Source organism: Spea bombifrons, chromosome 11, assembly GCF_027358695.1.
Source record: "Spea bombifrons isolate aSpeBom1 chromosome 11, aSpeBom1.2.pri, whole genome shotgun sequence".
In the NCBI taxonomy this organism is placed as follows: domain Eukaryota; kingdom Metazoa; phylum Chordata; class Amphibia; order Anura; family Pelobatidae; genus Spea; species Spea bombifrons.
This window is the reverse complement of record NC_071097.1, coordinates 20,213,412-20,233,441: the sequence shown is the minus strand read 5'-3', so window position 1 is coordinate 20,233,441 and position 20,030 is coordinate 20,213,412. Positions and strand designations below refer to the sequence as shown.

At 39.9% G+C, this 20,030-nt stretch overlaps 1 protein-coding gene across 1 annotated transcript; it reads right to left on the bottom strand.

Moving 5' to 3' along the window:
* Window positions 1–9,112: 9,112 nt before the first annotated feature.
* CHST15 (carbohydrate sulfotransferase 15) lies at window positions 9,113–15,571 on the bottom strand. The gene is made up of 7 exons (XM_053450131.1): window positions 15,211–15,571; window positions 14,565–14,904; window positions 13,861–13,992; window positions 13,370–13,526; window positions 12,603–12,759; window positions 10,093–10,240; window positions 9,113–9,693 (listed from the first exon to the last, which is right to left on the bottom strand). Exons 1-7 carry the CDS (start codon window positions 15,568–15,570, stop codon window positions 9,506–9,508), a joined length of 1,482 nt encoding a protein of 493 aa, XP_053306106.1. The 5' UTR covers window position 15,571; the 3' UTR covers window positions 9,113–9,505.
* Between the last annotated feature and the right edge of the window lie 4,459 nt (window positions 15,572–20,030).

The following is a 20,030-nucleotide window of genomic DNA, read 5'->3' as shown; positions in this document are numbered from 1 at the left end:
TACCGACACACTTTGTCCCACCACGTCGCGCTTTTGAGGTTACACTAAGCTTGTGGTGGGCAACACTCGGTGGTGGTTACAAAGAGGAAGATTGGGAATCCTGGTTTTATTACCAATCTTTAGGACCGAGGTATACCCAGCCGCGGCTATGGAACTCTTGCCTGGCTACCATGCAGATTATTCCCGGAGGAGTCCCAACGTCGGATCAAGAAGCTTTTTGGACCATAACATCTTCTGGCCCAGAACTCTCCATTGGTTCCCCCGGGATTGACACTGCTTCCTTGAGATCACAACGAAATAGTGACTCCTTGTCGGGTGGGCATTGCTGGCCATAGAACTGTATGTAGGCACCGGGCTGTCTGGTGGTTGATGAGATTATACCCCTAATCCTATCATGTTTGTGTGTAAATATCTGTTCTGTCTCTGCTACTGTTTGGGGGAATATGAAGGTTTAATCCCTTGAGCAATTTAGCTTTTAGCAGCAAGGAAGATCTCTATGGCAGAGCTACTCAGTCCGAGTATGGGTCTCTGTCATAATATGAAGGCTGCAACTTTCTAAAATGCTGGTGAGAGGACTATTTCCCAATATTTCATGAAAAGTACAGGAATTTGGGACTCCTGTAAGCAATACCTTATCTGAGACACTGTGACAGGCCTGACCAACAGCAACACCCTACCACCTAGCTAACAGCTCAGTCTTGGAACAGTCTTGCTGGCCAGTTAGATATAGTCCTCTGTATTGTAAAATGAAGGAAGATCTGAGATCTCATAAACCAGAGGTGCCCCGGGGAGCCTGACTGCCCTTGGTAAGGTGGCAGAGGTGCTCCAACGTGGTGTTACCACACATCTACCATTTTCACTTGGAATTAGTTGTAGCTGGTCAAATTGTCTAAATGAGCATGGTATGTTGCTTGCCAGAGGGTCGTGTGTATAAACAAATCATTTGCACACCTATGTCCTGCTCTATATGTGTAAATAATTCTCAATAGAAGAATACGCTGAGTAATCTCTGTGTTTATCTCGTCGGTTATGTGCATAATCCAAGCTAGATATTTTAAGTGCATGTACTTTGTTCATTGGCATCTCATGTGCTCACTATTTATGCAAGAGAGCAAACAACCTTTTTCCTTCAAGATATACTCCAATGAAATCAAAGGTTAACCGAGGTATACCCAACATGATTCTTAGCCAAGTTTAAAGAGCAATCTGTTGACAACCCAACTCTAAATTATTTTAATTCAGCCCTTTACCATAAACTTGGACATGATTGAAATGTTTTAACCTGAAACCTCATCTCAAGGCTCATTGAAAACCATGGGAATATGGAAATCGTGAATATGGCACCATTTCTCCAATGGGAAAAAGGGGGTTCGGTTCCTGGGACCCTATTATTCACCATACACTTTTGCTCCTTATCACTTTAAACTAATACTTTCATTTCTTGTAAAAAAAAAACAAAAAAAACAGCTTGTTTATTATAGTATGCATATTATAAATGTATTTTATGCACCATCCTTTATCCCATCTGCAACCCTATCTGCGTGGCTTTGAGGTCGGCATCTCCCTGCACATGGCCGTAATTACCCGCAAGGTAAATGTGAATAGCAAAAAATGGGTTACGCTTTATCTCACGCAAGTAAGCGTATCTGTGAATACGGAACAGACCAATACCGATGATTTACTGTAGTTATTTCCTATAATTCCATTCATCGGCCAATACTGTAACAGCAGATATTTTGGCAGGAGAGACCTCCGCTTAAGCCAGTTGTAAGATGAAGCCGGGTGCCTGGGTGATTACTCCTTACAGATACTGATTACAGCGCTTACTTAGCTCTTTATCGAATGCAATATTCATCCAACTTAATTACTGGGAGTAATTATGCCTGTCACACTTGTCAATGTAAATAATCATTTCTTATACAGGAAGAAAACCAATTTAAAAAAGAAAATATTTTTTTAAATCAATTAAACATTAGGTTTATAAACTGGAAGAAATGGGTAATTGCTACTAGTCAGATTATACTTACACGGTTGCCACTTGTCCTGTTCTGTGTTAAAGAAAAAACACTGAGCATAAAAATGCATGGCGGCTGCCAGGTAAGCAGGGTTTCAACATTAAAGTCAGGGACACGTTAAGTTCTGTGCTCTATCCAAATGTACTGGGCAGCAGAAATGGCATGAAAATTCGGGCTATTAAACAATCATAGAATAGTTAAATACTGTAGCTCAAATGCAAACCTACAAGTAAAATATACTCAGGCCAAGACTAGCCATTGAGTAAACCGGGCAAATGCAGTGTGGGCTGATGTACGGTATCACCTCCCACGTACCCTTACGGCTCATGTGAAGATCCATCCGGTATAAAATTAGACTTCTCTGATTCATACAAACTTTCTTTTTCTTAAAAAATTGCCTGTTTCGTGCATTTGTACGAAACTCCTATAACAAGGCAGGTCCCCCAACGAAACTACAGAAAACACATTGAAATTTCAGTAAGATTCATCATTCTTTTGCTAGGTGTAGCCACCGCCATTACATGCCATTTTGAATTGGACGTCACCCTGAATGCACTGGCAGCACTACCACCATCACAACCATAACTAATACTGTCATGGAAAAAACAGAACTGCTACATCGTCTGGTGGGCAATGCCGTAAGAACAACATATCGAAGGACCTCTGTGTAGGGTGCCCGGCCAGCATCATAAAATAGAGTGCCATCTGGGGTCACAGAACAGAAGCCACCTAGAGATAACACCATGATGTCCCTGGAAGATTCTGGAAAGTTCTCCCCAACAACGGCAATATAAAACGACGGCCTCACATGCAGTGTTTGCAAGAACGGACAGCCCAGGATGGATTCAGGGATCCTTGCGTCCGAGACAAGTGGCTCTTTGAAAAGACTGTTCTGAGGGGCTTCCCAGTCCCTGCTGAGTTGCGAGTTAATCAGCTAGAGGAGTGATAACTACTTAACTTGGTGATGTATTACTGTATTGACATTTGACACTATAGCTGTGATTGCTGTGATACTGATTGATTGCTTAACTCGTTTTACACACACACACACACACAGCACATACTTTTACACACATAACTATTTTCTATCTGCTGTAGTTAGAGTTCTATATTAATGTTTTGCTTGGTCGAATTGATGTGTGTTGTGGTGTCATTCTGTATCCTCATTAATTGGGCAAAACAATTGCCAGAAAGCAAACCGGGGTAAAACAAAATGAAAATTTTGTCCAAATCGATTTTGTGTCTATACAATGTTGGTCGATTTTAATCCCATGAACAACCCTGAAGAAATACATTAAATAAAAAGGAGTCTTTTGTACTCCATGTTGGCCAAAGCATGCAAGCTCACCTGCCAAATCAAGCGAGGTGAGAATAAAACACTCACTGACTGCACCCAGATTAGTGTGTAAGCCAATCTGGGCACATCTGAAAAACCAAGTCACTTATACATGGACAGAAAATAAACCTTTGTCTTGCGCACTCTGATGTGACAACGCCATCTGTTGTCTAATATTCTCAACTGCAACTTTCAGCTTTGAGCATTTGCTCTGAAGATTCAGAGTACACGTTGTGTCTACTGAATGGACCTTACTCGGTTCCAATGTTATTATCTTAAATAAAGGTTTACATGTACAGTTAAGCTCACATCCCCACCTACACTCAATGTAAATAAGCTGGTATAGGGAGGTATTATTTATTCTTCATATTTCTTAGTTACAAAGCTGCATTGTTCATTAGGTTGAAAAAAGCCATATTGTCCATCAAGTTCAATCGTTCCACAAAACGGTTTTAGTTGAGCCAGAAAAAGGCAAGAAATCCAATAAGGCAGTTCCTCAAAGGGAAAAAAATCATTCCTCACTCTATGGCAGTGGGACTCACCATAGTAACTAGACTTGGGCACCGGCCAACTCTTCGTGTTCCCCTTCTTCAGGAAATAAATCTTTGTTTTCCACGAATATTCGCCCGTTTCTGTGTTCGGTTGGTTGATGCTAGAAGAGGCCCGTGCCGCAGACCAATAGAGTCGCTCTTATGGACCTTAACTCCTGACGGCGAACCTATGGATTTCCAATTCCGTTATCTACGCAGCATCGCAAGAGTTAACGGGAGCGGAAATCTGTAGGTTCGCCGTCAGGAGTTACATGTCCATAGGAGCGACTATTGGTTGATGGCAGACGAGCCCCCTGCATATAGACCACTGGTCTCCCCACTCCAAGAGTTAAAGGTCCACAGGAACGACCAATAGAGTCGTTCCCACGGCCCTTTAACTCCTGGCGGCGAACCTATGGATTTCCGCTCCTGTTAACCCCTGCGATGCTGCGTAGATAAGGTAGGCTAGATGGGGAAGGGACCAGGGAGATTAGTAAATGAAGACGAAGATTCTTCATGTTGTGTGTCTTCTTCTTGCTGCCACCATGTTCGTTTCTTCGGTATTCGGGCTGAACAACGAAAACGCACCCTTCGTGTTCGTTTTCATGTTCGCCCGAATACAAATGCACGAGTCTATGGATTTCATATCTGGAAAAACATCCAAACATTTTTTTAATATTTTGATTGAATTGTCCAAAAAGACTTCAGATGGCAATCTATTTCATAACTTAACTATCCTTACAGTAAAGACAAAACCTCTTACACTCTTACATGGGGATGCCCATGTGATATCTGGAAGGTAAAAAAAAAATCTCCAAAAATATCTTTGTATTGACGTTGAACATACTTGTAAAGGTTTCTCATATCCCAATGAAGATGTCTTTTCTCCATAAAAAAACAATCCCAATTTGAACAGCCTTTCTGAAATGTTCCATTCCTTAAATCATTTTTATAGCTCTTCCTGGAACCCTTGCTATTTCTAGTGTACTGCATATTCTAGATGCAGTCTTACAAATGTTTTATTGGAGGCAAAATTATGTTCTGATCTCTTAAGCACATTCCCCTTTTTATTACACACCAGCATCTTGCTTGCCTTTGCACTGGCTGCCTGAGGTTGTGCACTGCTGCATAATCTATTGTCAACAAGAGCACACAAATCCTTTTCCATAGAGGATTTACCCAATACACAACCATTTAGAATATAATTAGCGGGATTTCTTCGCTGTGATATTCATGGGTTCTATTTGCCGGTATGTTTATTTTGTGTTTTATATATAATTTTTTACTATGGGACTACAGACCCAAATAAAAGATCAATTTTACATTTTTAATCGCACATTGTCTCTTCTTTGAAGGGGTTCCAGCATTTGGTTACTGTTTCGCTTTGTTGTTGGAGTGGGGTGCTCTACATTCTATACTTGAGCAACCTTGGAGGGACTGTTGCCCGTCATTTGGGTTCAAACTAGCAATTATATGGTCAGAGCTGGCATTTCAATTATTTCCTTAGAATATAATTAGCATTTTTGTTTTTCTTACCCAAGTGCATCATTTCACATCTATCTATATTAAAAGTCTGCTCAGACTTAATTACATGACACAATTTTGGGTCATCTGCAAAAAATTGGCATTGCTTCCAGTACCTTCTAAGAGTACCTTCTAAGGCACTCCACTTAAGACCTTTGTCCAACTGGTAGTGACAGGACCAGATGACGCAGAAGGGAAGTTTTGTCACTATAACGAAATATTAGACAAGTGGAACAGCCTCCTAGCTGAAGTAGTGGAAACTCATACAGTAAGGGAATATACACACACGAGACTATTCTAAATCTAATATGGGACTTTACATCAGGAAAAGGTCAGACTAGATGGGCAAACTGTTACCTGTTGTCAGATTCTACGTTTCTATGATGCATGGCCACATGGCTGGTTACTGTCCTTTCATCTTCCCTTTTTTCCCTCTAAGGTTTTCAAAGAATGTGCCAAAAAAGTCAGGAAGGATATTCTTTTCATATACGAAACAGAGACGGGAGAAAAATCCCTTTAAACTGATTCCAAGATTTGGGTTAGCAGGAAATGAAATTAGCGAGATGCTCATCAGCTGTGTCCCCGTAAGAACATTGTACAGTTATATTTTCTACTAAACTGGCAATACCGTTCCTGACAGGTCATACAGCCTTTTAGAAATACTATGCATAAAATGTCAGGTAAAAAAATATATGCATGTTGAATTTTTCCACAATATCATACATTAAAAATACTTTAAAATAAACAAGAAATAAGGCAAATAGTTAATCAAAACCTATATCACTCATGTTAAAAAAATAAAATAAAAAGTAATTGCCCCCCTAAACCTAATAACTGTCTGTGTCACCCTTGGCAACAACTACAATCAGGTGTTTGTGATAACTATCAATGAGTCTTACATCGCTGTGACGGAATATTGTCCCACCCTTCTTAGCAGAATTTTTTAATTCAGCCACATTGGAGAGTTTTCAAGCATTAACTGCCTTTTTAAAAGTCAGGACACATAATCTCACTCAGGTTCAAGTCGGGTCTTTGACTAAGACACTCCAGAAACTTAATTTTGTTTCTTTTGAGCCATTCATAGGTTTGCCAGACCCACATTGCAAAATGTCCCACTCTTAACACATCAGTACACATAATATGATCCTGAAAGTCTTGTGGGTCATCAAGATGTTTTTTTGACAAATGTGAGACAAGCCTTTATGGTTAGCAATGGTTTTTGCCTTGCAACACTTCCAATGGATGACATTTTTTACAGCATCTTTCTTATTGTGGTATTGTGAATACCGGCCTTAACTGAGGAAAGTGAGACCTGCAGTTCTTTACATGTTAGTCTTGGTTCTTTTTTGACCTCCCGGATAAGTCGTTGATGCGCTCTAGGCCGCTGACTCCCAGGAAGGTTCTCCACTGTTCGTAGTTCTCACCATGGTTCATTGGAGTCCCAAAGCCTAAGGAATGACCTTGTACCAGAGGCATACCTAGAGAATTTGGCACCTGGGTCAGATCATGTATGTGGCACCCCACACACACATACACACACTTTAAAACTGCATAGCTTCTATCGTTATATACTGGTGCAGACATTGGTGGTGGTACAGCATAACTTATCTTATATACTGAGGCAAACATTGATGGTGGTACAGCATCAAACCTATCACTATCTACTGAGGCAAACATTGACGGTGGTACAGCGTAATCCCTATCACTATATATAAATCCAAACTGATGTGGTGTAGGCCTACCACTTCAGTGTCTGTCTTAGTATATAGTAGGGATGCACCGAAATGTAAATTCTAGACCGAAACCGGAAATTCAGCATTCACTTGGCCGAAACCAAAACCAAAAATGGCCCCTCACCTTTAAAAAAACACACATTTTTATTAAAAGTAAGTAACACACCAAATTTGACAAAATTCAATAACAAAACTGACTGTTAACAGCAATCACACTCCTATCATGCCAAGATTCTAGCATGTACTTGTTGCCTGGGCATGATAGGAGTGTGATTGCTATTAGCAACTGGCTTTGTACCCCTTTCCAGACTGATCAAACACAAAGACCGTTTCTCAATGGAATTTCTTTAGATCGAGGCATCATGTGCTGCTTTTTGGGAGCTTATAGCCTGCTTCACTTTGCAGGACAAGTTGTTTAGAAGACTGGCAAAGATGATGCCTGGGTGTGTCTAGTGAAATTAAACCTAATTATCAAGTGTTTGGTTAATTGGTTCATTTAGTAGCTAAGGCGGCAATTACTTTTTCTCATAGGGGCAGGTAAGGTCGGATAGCCTTTCTCAGGTTATCTTTGTCTAATATTAAACAATGGTTTGATGATCTGAAACATTTAAAGTGTGACAAATATGCAGACAGAAGAAATTGAGAAGGTCAAATATATACAGTGCTGTGATAAAGTATTACTAAATTGATACATTTGTAATAGCTGCTTCTCAGCAAGTATGTGAAGGGAAACGAAAAAAAAAAGAATGCATCATCACCTGTTGTTTCTGTAAGTCAGATTGTTATGTTACATACTACTTGTTGTGTCCTGTCCACCCATTGTACAGCGCTACGGAATTTGATGGCGCTATATAAAACAATAAATAATAATAATAAAGTACCACCTGACCACTTCACTGATCCTTCAAAAAAGTGGGCATCTTCATAAATCTAGTATGGTTAAGCAACCTTCAAGGTGTTTTTTTTTGTTTTTTTTTTTAAACAATCTTAAATCAATTATTATTTTGGGAAACATTGGAATGTTCTCACGATCAACATTATATACCATGCTATGTATTATTTGTATTTTCAATAAACTGTAGATAAAGATGATCACATTGTACTCCAGGAACTCCTAGTTACATATATTATAAAGATTCCTATGCAACTATAGATCAGACAGTGCTAAGACAGTATCAACAGTGGATGCAAAATGTCATTGTCGGCTAGTTTAGTCCCAGGAGACTATGGACTATTGGCAGCTAAATGCTTACTTGGCATACACATGTAGAAAACCCTACTGAATAGAGCCACCTTGATTTTCCAGTTGATGTGCATCATGAACAGATAAGAAGTGGAACAGCAGGCATACATAGATGCTGATATGTTCCAAACGATAAGAGCAAGAACCCCTGCAGAAAGTTTGACACACAAAATGTACAAGATGTATATCCTGTGGATCTGTACTTGTTGCCTGGGCATGATAGGAGTGTGATTGCTATTAGCAACTGGCTTTGTACCCCTTTCCAGACTGATCAAACACAACGACGATTTCTCAATGGAATTTCTTTAGATCGAGGCATCATGTGCTGCTTTTTGGGACTTTATAGCCTGCTTCACTTTGCAGGACAAGTTGTTTAAAAGACTGGCAAAGATGATGCCTGGGTGTGTCTAGTGAAATTAAACCTAATTATCAAGTGTTTGGTTAATTGGTTCATTTAGTAGCTAAGGCAGCAATTACTTTTTCTCATAGGGGCAGGTAAGGTCGGATAGCCATAGATATACATAGATGCTGATATGTTCCAAACGATAAGAGCAAGAACCCCTGCAGAAAGTTTGACACACAAAATGTACAGGAAGGGTTTATAATCAGAGGTATCTTTGCTTGGGTAGTCAACCGGCGAAATATTGCATTTGGATTTAGGAATGGCACATATTCAGACATATTCCTTGGGCTACATAAATCTTTCACTTCAACAAAATTTCCACAGACACTTTCAAATTAAGATATTTAATTTTCTTTTCTGATGTAAAAAAATATGTGTTATGATAAATATTGTAATCATTTATTTTGGCATTAATTTTGTTTAAATAATTTTGATCTTTTTCAGACATTTGTGGTCCTTTACAGTTTTGGCTTTTTAGTCGCACATCTCATAATGTAACACATCTTCTCTCAAAGCTGCAGTTCATCATTATGATCAGCAGGTGGAAGCACATTGAGCGGCAATCACAGGCCTAAAACCACAGTATGAACACTTTTTGAAGGCTGAATAATGCACTGCGCCTGCGCGATGTTCTGATGATGTAAACACAGTGCTTGGTCACTAGGTGTCAGTATATGCTGTGGATCTGTTCATGTATAGACAAATGCTATTTCAAAAAGCTCTAAGTCTCCCACTTAAAAGCATTATCCATAAGCATCTCGGCCAGCTTCTGGTTGTAAGGGTGGTAGAAATCCTTAAGAAGCTGTCTGGTTTGAGAGAACATGGGTCCCAGGCTGCAGTCTTCTGGGCGACGGCTGTTAGATGCTGGATTTTGTATCACAGAGGCTTCCTCTTTGTCACTTAACGGCCCTGTAGACAACATAACAGGTTAACGCATAATGCCTTAGGATCATCAGGCTCACCAGAATCAACACATAATCATTGCTGAATGGGCTTCCTCACTAGATGCCTGGTACTCAATAGAATTAGTCCATATTGTCTAATGAGCATCATGCGCACCTGACACATGATCCTGGTCTATTATGTCTACCAGTATAATATTGTTACAGACTTCATAAGGATAACGCTATACTGTTAAAGGTCAAAATGAACAGTGTAAATATAAATACATAAAAACATTAAGAGGATTTTATTAACAGTGAGAAGAACATCTAGTATGGGTAACGTGACATTACGAACATCCAACCTCCTGCAAGGGTTGAGTTGATTTTTATGGAGATTTAGACAATCGACCTATTCTCTACATACCCAGACCGAGGAACCTATAGACAAGCCTCATGCTTTGGGATATGTTTGCAGCGTGATCTTCCAGTCGCAGAATGAGAAACTGGTCCCTGTCGAACAGTGAAAGCCAGTCCCACAGATAGACCACGTACAGGCCAATCTGTAACCGCACCTAACCAACAAAGACCAGACATTTTTAGTTATGTGTTACATTGGGTGTGTGTAAATAAATGTTTTAATGGTAAAAGAGCAGAGGGGTCGGGAGCATTAAAGGTTAATTTTGGCCCAATCTGCCATTGTGGTCTTCAGAGACCATGGCTGAAATAACAAGCAGGCTATATGCCATTTAAAGTTTTGTGAATAATGGGCACTAAAATGGATTTCTTATTCAGCATAGTACGGTATATATGTGCCCAAGGACCCATGTTTGGAGAGCTCCATTTTTTTTCAAGCTAGGTCGAACCAGTGGTCTCTGTTTATATGATATACGGCATGTAGTTATTACATGTCTATAAAGATTAATGGAAGAAAATTGGATTAGGTTTTTGTCAATGCTAACCTACATTACTGTATATACAACAGTTAGGTCTGCGCCTTCCTCTGGGTTTCCACCAGAGGCTGCTCTGAACAGCAGTGACGGGACTCCTCGTCTTTAAAACAGACTTGGCAGAGTGGCTCGTAATTACCGATATGGATAAAAATGAACTTCTGTTTTCTTATGTTCTGTGGAAGCATAAAATTACTGTGCAATTAATTTATAGGAATTCTTCCACAGAACCTAAAAACACACAAGCTGATTTTTATCAATACAAGTAAATCAACTTCTGTGTTTTCAGGTTCTGTGGAAGCATTTCTAAAAATAAAATATTTGTAGGAATGCTTCCGCAGAACCTAAAAACATAGAAATTGATTTTTATCATCAATATCAGTAATTACACGGCACTGTTAGCAGAACTTGGGAGTCAGCAATACCAAAGAAGCATAAAGATGATTTTTTATCATTATTATTTATTTTTATTTTTAAAAATAACCAACGTTAGCAAGCCAGTATATAAAAAGTCATATATTCAATCTTCTGTCACAAAGAATATTACCACCTCCAAGGTTTTCAGTGAGCGAAACGCATCAGGTTTCTGCAAACATATCAAATTTTATACGTGAATTGCTCAAAAAATTATTAAAACAAAATGTGTTTGATTTTATATTATTTCTCGGTATATTTAAAGAGGCGCTGTACTATTTTTTTTTTTTAACATGACTGTATATATAGGTTATGTACCGTTCATGCCCAGGGAGGAAATTATTATGGAACTGCGTATTGTAAAGCCAGTAGATCGCTTTAAAAGCCCATTCATTTATTAAGTTGCTGTATTTAAACATCGAAAGGCAAACTGCATTTGGAGACAGACAATCAAGCACAGCAGGGGTTAAATTTCTGAGCACACAGCTCAGGAAACATAGGCTGTTGGAGGGATAGGAAGCAACCGCTATCAGCAGGGAGAGCAATTAACAGAAAATGCATGCGCTGTCTCATTTCAGGAAGTTTAACAGGAATCAAAACAAGGCGTCACCATTTTAAAAATAGCCACAACAAATAACATGCTAAAAATATGTAATAATGTAGTGTTTTGAGACTTTAACCCCTTAATGACAAAGCCCATACATGTACAGGCTCAAAATGCATGGTTTTCAATGGGTTTTGGGACCACCCATTGTCCTTAAGGGGTTAAAGGGGTAGCAGTAGTTATGCCCATTTCCCAAATGGCATCAGACAACAGAAATTAGTAATATAGATGACAAATATATGATAAACCCTTGATCCAGAGTGAATAATTGTCTGGAATGACTTTAATGGTGGCCACCGTTGAATGCATTGGTAAAGTATAAAACTTTACAAGTGTAAATAAATAGACAACGAAGGATAATGAGTCCCTTTGAAAGATATTTGCATTTGGATCATTATATAGAGTCTGTAGCGGAATTTGATATGTTTATTGGGCCAACATAGAAAAAGATGTAAAGTTATAGAAGAGGTCTCTTCTTTGCTTCATATGAAAATGAGACCGCTGAAGTTTTGAGAACTTGAGTAACTTTTCCTATGTTGGTCCAATAAAAGTTATTTTCTCTTGGCCTTAGTTATATACATTGTTCCTAATATGTGCTGTCACAATATAAATAATTTAGTTTGGTAATTTGGTTTGATGGAGCCTCTGTTAAGGAAGCTATAGAAGAGAAACAACAACTATCCTCAAAAGCTCTGATAAATGTAATTAGAAATGAATAGAGGTTTAGATACATTCATACATCAATGATTTGTTATTTAGAAGGTTAGCTTGTGAAAGGACCCCAGCAATCTGAAGAAAATGACACTGAAACAAATTAAAGGTCGTGCTATTCTATTAACGGGTTAATGGTGGAAATACTAATACTATTTTATTATTTCTTGCGGTTTGTAATTTCCCAAGAGTCTCATTAGAAACGATTGTTTGATACATAACTCTTTGCACAAAGGGTTCCTGTGGGACTGTACATACCGGCAGTACATTGCTGAAGGTGGTATTGTAAGCACAGGCTCTCAGAGTGGAATTGTGCAAACAGCTCTCAAATATCTGCAGCGATTCATTCACTTTGTCGTGGAAATCCTCAACTGACTTGTTTGCAATGGCAAAGTAGAGATAGTCAGAGTACAGTCTGCAAGGGAAAAACAAAGCAATCACACAGAGATTTGGTGTAAATAAATAAATAAAAAAATAAAATTTAAAAAAAGGAGATATTTCAATGATGTGATTGGCATCTGAGGTGTATGTCTGCAGAATCCCCTCTCATGCATTGGCCCCTTTTCCCGACCTCCTGCCATGCAGGAGATGTGTTCCGTCTCTTTAGACCCCACGGCACATGTGTGGAAAGTCCTCCCACTGATTTCAATGGAAGCATTTTCCTGCCACTGATTAACAGCTTTAGGCAGCCAATCAGTGGTAAGAAATGTCAGATCATGGAGAAGGGACTGCAGCTTCTGTGCCACATAAGAGCTTTATTTTTGTTTTGTTTTGTTTTAGAAGGATGCATATTAAAGTCCAAACACTGTCCCTAAATCATCTTTATGAGATCCCGTAAGTAGAATATCTCATCCACATACAAAGATGTTGCTCTCATGCTAGACATTAACAAAACTAGCCATATGTAAACTGCTTGCACCAGATTTTCAAGAATCCTTTTTTAGAAGACAGTTGGATAATCCCTGGACTTTTTTACAGATCTGTGGGACATCATTAGAAGAGAAGTTGTTAAAAAGGTATCTGACCTCTCTATGGGATCCCGCAGCATGACGATAAACTTGGTATTTGGCTGAAAGGCATGGATAAAATCTTGAATAAGTACTGGAGGCTCTGTGTTGGTGACATTATCATAAAAATATGACCAAGCATTGTTGTCCCACATAGTTGATGCACTTGCTTCTCCTGAAACAAACCAAAAGGTAATGCAACTTAGTTTGCAGCGACCATTTGAAACACAGCCTTTGAACATACTGGGTTCTCAGCATAATCAACAACACAAAGCTCGGTAACACACAAGGTTTTCTGTACGTTAGCTAGAAAAATCTCAAGAGCCTGGAAATATCAAGAACAATTTAATCTATAAATTGGTGAAATACAAAAAATGTATATTTATGATATATTTTATAACAATACTACAATGTACTCTGAAGTTATATTTTTTATATGTTAATATTTCACCTCCTTTAACACTTAAGACAAATGCAGACCTAATGCTTTCTAGATGCTAGTCTCCTACCTATGACCAGAGGGTCTATCATTCCATCTTCTTTGTAACGGCTTTGAATTTCATGCGCAGCCAAATCAAATAAGTCCAGATAGTCCTCCACGGGGAAAGGACGTCCAAATGGTTCTTTCAACCTCAAAATTCCTTGAAGATATATATAGAATAAATCAGAAAAAGTCAAAACAAACAGTTAAGGACCAGAACTAACATGTCACACACAAGTACGATGGTAAAAAGAACTAGATATGATAGCTGGAAACAAGTTAAGGAAAGTTTTACCCACTCTTAACAGTCTGAAAACAAGCACAGGAGTAAACTAAGCTGTATTTATTATGACAAAAAAAAGTGACAGGGAAAGAGATCCTAAACCGATCTGACAGTTCCATGCAGCCAAACATGTTATTTTATCACACAAATTTCAGTAGATGCTATTTTGTTTCATGTTGGCACCATAATGTAACCATGTTATAGGTTTTTCAGTAAATCAATGATTGCAACATATTGTACAGAGAGGACTATGGATATGAGATGGCAGGCAGAGCACCAACAGCAGGTTTCCTTATGAGCTGTATATATTAAGTCTTTATTTAAATATGGAAATAGCAAGCACGTGGGATCTTTCGATTGAAGCCCCTCAAAAATGCTAATGCTTTTTAAAAGTTCTCATTGTGGTATTCGAAAAGGGCTGCATTTCCATACACAATATTTTCGTTTACCAAAACGTTTTCTCGTCCACCAGTGGGGTTCTTTGATAGCAGAGAAGCGAACCTCAGGATGGAGGCGCAGGCGGTCATACAGGTCTGTTGTGCCGCACTTCGGCTGTCCAATGATGTAGAAGTAAGGGATGCAGCGCAGGCGGTAATTTTCCTCTCCCCTCTGCTGCAGCTGCACCCAGAATCCCTGACGTATTTCTTCAAAGATGGAATGAAGACGCTTGGCGTACCTGGCATATGCATTGGTCCTGTACGGGTCAGCAGTGTAGTTACCATTAAAGGGAGTGTACCAGCAAGGGCTGCGGCTTGACTGAATGAAGTGTTGTGGAATCACAGAGAACAACTGGCATTGGGAAGAAAAAAAAAAAAGAACAGTACAGAGACAAAGTAAAGACATACTCAAGCAATGTAACATTGTTATTGGTTCTTCAGAATAAGTGAAGCAATATAAATACAAAATATTTCCAAAGAAAACAGCAAAAAAAGAAAACTAAAATAAACAAAATTAGTAAATGAAGCCGTATTTAGGGTTGCAAACATTTGTCATACCTATAGATATTGTCTAGGTAATTGGCTGCATCAAAAACATAATTTTCATTAATTTCAGGCATTGCATTCATAAATTATGCTAGATATATGCTTTACTTACATGAGGTTCATATTGTGCTAGCTCTTCTCTGTTTGGGATCCGTCTGTCTGTTAGATGGATTTCTCCATGATGCACATATGGGCCCTTCAGTTGGGAGGTTGCGTATGTAATGTTGACTCTACAAGGCCTATTTGGTTGAGTGCACTCAGTCTGTTCCTCTGTGCTTGAAAGGTTGGAACCGAGGACAAAATCTTTAGATGTGGATGGGGACAATGTCTGAGACAGGTCTTGGCCACCTCCAGACAACACATAAGAAGCAACCACTAAGACAGTGATTACCAATGCTACAAGCAAACTGAAAAGCTTTCCTCTGATGAGGACTTTTTGTAATTGTACTTGGTGGCTTTTTATTAATGACATTCCAAAGATGGTCTGGAAAAAAAAGCTGATGGTAGGGAAAAAGCTATCTATATGACAGATCAAAGACGGTAAGAGTCCTTCTCTTGGTATTCGAGGTGGTCGAGGTAGCACACATCTTGATGCATCAACATAACCTACTGTAGAGACATCGTTACACGACTAGGAAAAGAAATGAGGAGACCATGTTCGGCCCAAAGGACAAGTTGAATAGACGCTCTGTCTCTTGGGATAACGTTGTTTTCATAAACAAATATTTCCAGTTTTCAGAACATGAGATTTACCAAACAAATAGTGTATCCACATTATAACCAGGCTTCAACTGACCTACAGGACAAAAGATAAGACCATATAAATGTTAAATTATCAAGAAATGTTACAACTTTACTTAATCAGTGCCTTGTGTTCCATAATTCTATAAACTTAATGTAGAATTTTGGTTTTATTGAACTTAGAAAATAGGCCAACGGAACAAAATATACCCTTAAAGCACTGGTCAGGGTATATAGAACTCTCATAGATCATACAGATTTACTTCTTAGAAATTGCTGCGATTCAAAATATGAGCTAGCCAATCAATTCCTATCTTATACTAAGTGTAAAACAGACTTCGCACTTCTTGGTTTCCATAATTAAAAAAACGGAGCATAAAACAGGTCAGCCATATGCTCCTTTTGTCTGACAAATTGATTTGTCCTCCATGTGGTCTTCACTGGATTATGATTGACCATATACAGGCCCGGACTGGCCAACAGGGCCACCCTAGTAACGGGCCTGCTACTTACCTGGCAGACGCGCGAGAGCAGCGTCTCTTCTACCGCCAGGGGGACGCAGGAATCCAACTGAGTCACGTTACTTACGTCACGTATGTCACATGACCCTGCTACGCATCTGCTTCCCCTGTGCAGTAGAACAGGTTGTCCGCGGAAGTCTGCAAGCGGAGCGTACATCATCAGTTTAGGTAAGGGGGGAGGGAGGCTGTATGAATGAGTATGTGAGATGGAGTGAGTGAATTAATGAGTATCTGTGAAGGAGTAAATGAATGTTTGGGAATGAGTATATGTAAATGAGTACCTGAATGAGGGAATTAATGAGTATCAATGTATGAATGAATATCTGAATGAGTGAATGATTATCTATGAATTAGTGAATAAATATTTGTGAAGGAGTGAATGAATATGTGTGTGATAGCATGGATGTATAAAGGGGGGGCAAAGATGCCACAGGCAGGCTGTTTTGGGGGCAGCGACCATCACATAAATCAATACCAAAGTGAACCTGTCTGTGGAAACCCTCCGGATGCGGGTGTCAGTGTGGCAAAGCCTGTCCTGGTGTTTGTGTGTCAGTGTGGCAGGGCCTGTCCTGGTGTGTGTGTTTGGGTGTCGGTGTGTGTGTGTTCGGGTGTCAGTGTGGCAGAGCCTGTCCTGGGGTGTGTGTTTGAGTGTCGGTGTGGTACAGCCTGTCCTGGCGTGTGTGTTTGGGTGTTGGTGTGGCAGAGCCTGTCCTGGGGTGTGTGTTTGAGCGTCGGTGTGGCACAGCCTGTCCTGGCATGCGTGGTTGGGTGTTGGTGTGGCAGAGCTTGTCCTGGTGTGTGTACAAACACAGAAAAGAACCCCAGCACTCCAATCAGCTTCCAATCCTTAGGTTACTTTATTCAGAGAAAACAAAACAAAAAAAAGCAACGTTTCGGCCAAACAGGGCCTTTGTTAAGCTCAAAAGGCCCTGTTTCGCCGAAAACGTTCCTTTTTTTTTGTTTTGCATTCTCTGAATAAAGTAACCTAAGGATTGGAAGCTGATTGGAGTGCTGGGATTCTTTTCTGTGTTCATATACTTCAAGAGGGTTTATGCTGTCCCTTTTTTCCTGCTAGCACCCAGCTTCCTGGGAGTTGAGCTGGGTGCTGAACCATTTTTTCTTTTTTAACTGTCCTGGTGTGTGTGTGTTTGGGGGTCGGTGTGGCAGAGCCTGTTCTGGTGTGTGTGTGTGTGTGTGTGTCAGAGCCTGTCCTGGTGTGTGTGTGTTTGGATGTCGGTGTGGCAGAGCCTGTCCTGGTGTGTGTTTGGGTGTCGGTGTGGCAGAGCCTGTCCTGGGGTGTGTGTCTGGGTGTCGGTGTGGAAAAGCCTGTCCTGGTGTGTGTGTTTGGTTATCTGTTTCCTTAATTTACAGTAGGAACTATTTCATTTTTACTTATCAAGAGATAAAACGCCCTCCTGAATTTGTAGTGACTTCAGGGGACAAAACATTCAAGGCCCTGAAATCATTTAGTGGAAAAGTTAAGGTATTGTGTTATTTACTCTATAAGATTTATTTCAAGGATTAGTCGCACTAAATTGTGGCTTCAGGCTTCCCATGTTGAATGACCAAGTATTATGTATGTGTATGTACATACATGTTTTTTCATAAAAATTGGCTGCTCAGTCTGAAATGCCCGGGCCTATTTTTTTGTCCTAGTCCGGGCCTGACCATATATATACTGCCCTGGTTCTAGCTCAGAGGCCTGTACAAATACATAACATCCATTTGCTATTTTATCATCTTATTCAGCAGATCTGCATAAATAGGACATTACAAGTAGTATATCACATATCAACTTGTACATGTAAGCACATATACAATTATTCATAGAACACAATACTTTACATGCACAAAAACATTTCTTACACATTCTGTCCCTAAACAAGTATCTTGCAGGTCAGCGTGCTGCTCCTTCCCTAGGCAGAAAGCGCGATCCTCTAGGTTAGTATGTATAGTACAGAGAGTTTCGTATCATAAAAGATGTATGATTTATTTGAATTGTGCTCAGGTTTCAAACAATCAGTTCCTTCATTCACCAAGCGATGCAGAAAAGAAAAACTACAAACAAAAGCCTAGCTCAATTTGAGCACTTACAATAACCTTAAGTAATTTCCCCTTTCCAATTCCAGGGTAGTAAACTTGCAAAATAAATGCTTCACCAACTATTAGCGCTCTCAGTTGTGCTGTTCTTCACCCAGCGTCATCAGATTTCATTCTGGCATAGCTGCCAACATTGGGAAAATCATTCCAGGGACACATTGCAGAGCAGATGCTAATTACTTACCAAAGTAAGTACCAGATCCAATACTCCAAAGCTCCACCAACTCTGCCCAACCCAGATGATTTTGCTCTGCCGTGTTATTGCAGATTTTATCACTAAATTCACTCCTGGGAATTAATCCTGCAAGCATCTATACCTGTTCAGCAGGTTAATCATGAAGAGGGCCAGGTCAAGAACGACTCTATTTTACAACAGCTCTATATTAAAATAAATAGATTTTGGCTTAACAACCAAATCCTGGGTCTACTTTCTTGCAATATAATACACACACACACACACTATACACCAATCAGCCATAAATTTATGACCACCTGCCTAATATTGTGAAGATCCCTCTTTTGCTGCCAAAACACCCCTGACCCGTTGAGGCATGGACTCCATTAGACCTCTGAAGGTGTGTGGTGGTATCTGGCACCAAGACCTTAGCAGCAGATCCTTCAAGTCCTGTAAGTTGTGAGGTGGGGCCTCCATGGATTCATCCTGGTACTATGTGTTCTCCAGGTAAGCGACTCGTACCCGGCCATCAACGTGATGTAAAAGAAAATGTAATTCATCAGACTTCTTCCATTGCTCTGTGGTCCAGTTCTTATGCCGACATGTCCATTGACGCAGTCCCATATGTGACAAACTGTGATGCACTGTATTTGACTACATGGGCTACCCTGCTGCTTCCCAGCAACAAGCACTAGCAGAAACAGACCCTGCGCTCCTTCATTTTGGGCTGGTATAGCGGGACCTCCCCAACCAAACCAGCAATTGCTGATTTCCTGGGACATGTAAGAACCAGGATAAGCGCCTAAATCCAAGGACTGTCCTGGGTAAATCAGGACAGTTGGCATGTATATTCTGGGCAACAACCCCTGCAGTCTGTGATTTTAAACAATCTGCACCAGCAGATTAGGAGCAGGCGAGAGGATCTACAGAGGATTATAGGTCCTAAATACATACACTCTGCCATATACATATATAAATATATACAGACACACGTAAAATCATTATTTCAATGAAACATTGGAAATGATCGCTGCCGTCTAATATTCATGCCTGTAGGGCACAACAACAAAAAAGGGTAGAAATGAGTAACATTCTCGATTCATGTTTAATTCTTTCAGACCCTACATCCCTGATCTCATGAATTTTTCAATCCTGGCAGCTCTATGTGAATCCTTTTAACAGATGTGCTCACAGACTCTTAGTCAACCAGAAAGAATTCAGACTGACAACCCCTGACCTCTTCTCACAACTTACCCCACGAGCGCAAAGTTTCACAAAGCGGGCTGCGCCGCCCCCCGGTTTCACATGTACAGCAATACCCTCAAAGCCACCGACTCTCCAACACCTCTGTAACAAATGGCATTATACATATCGCTGATGCTGAAGATACAGCCT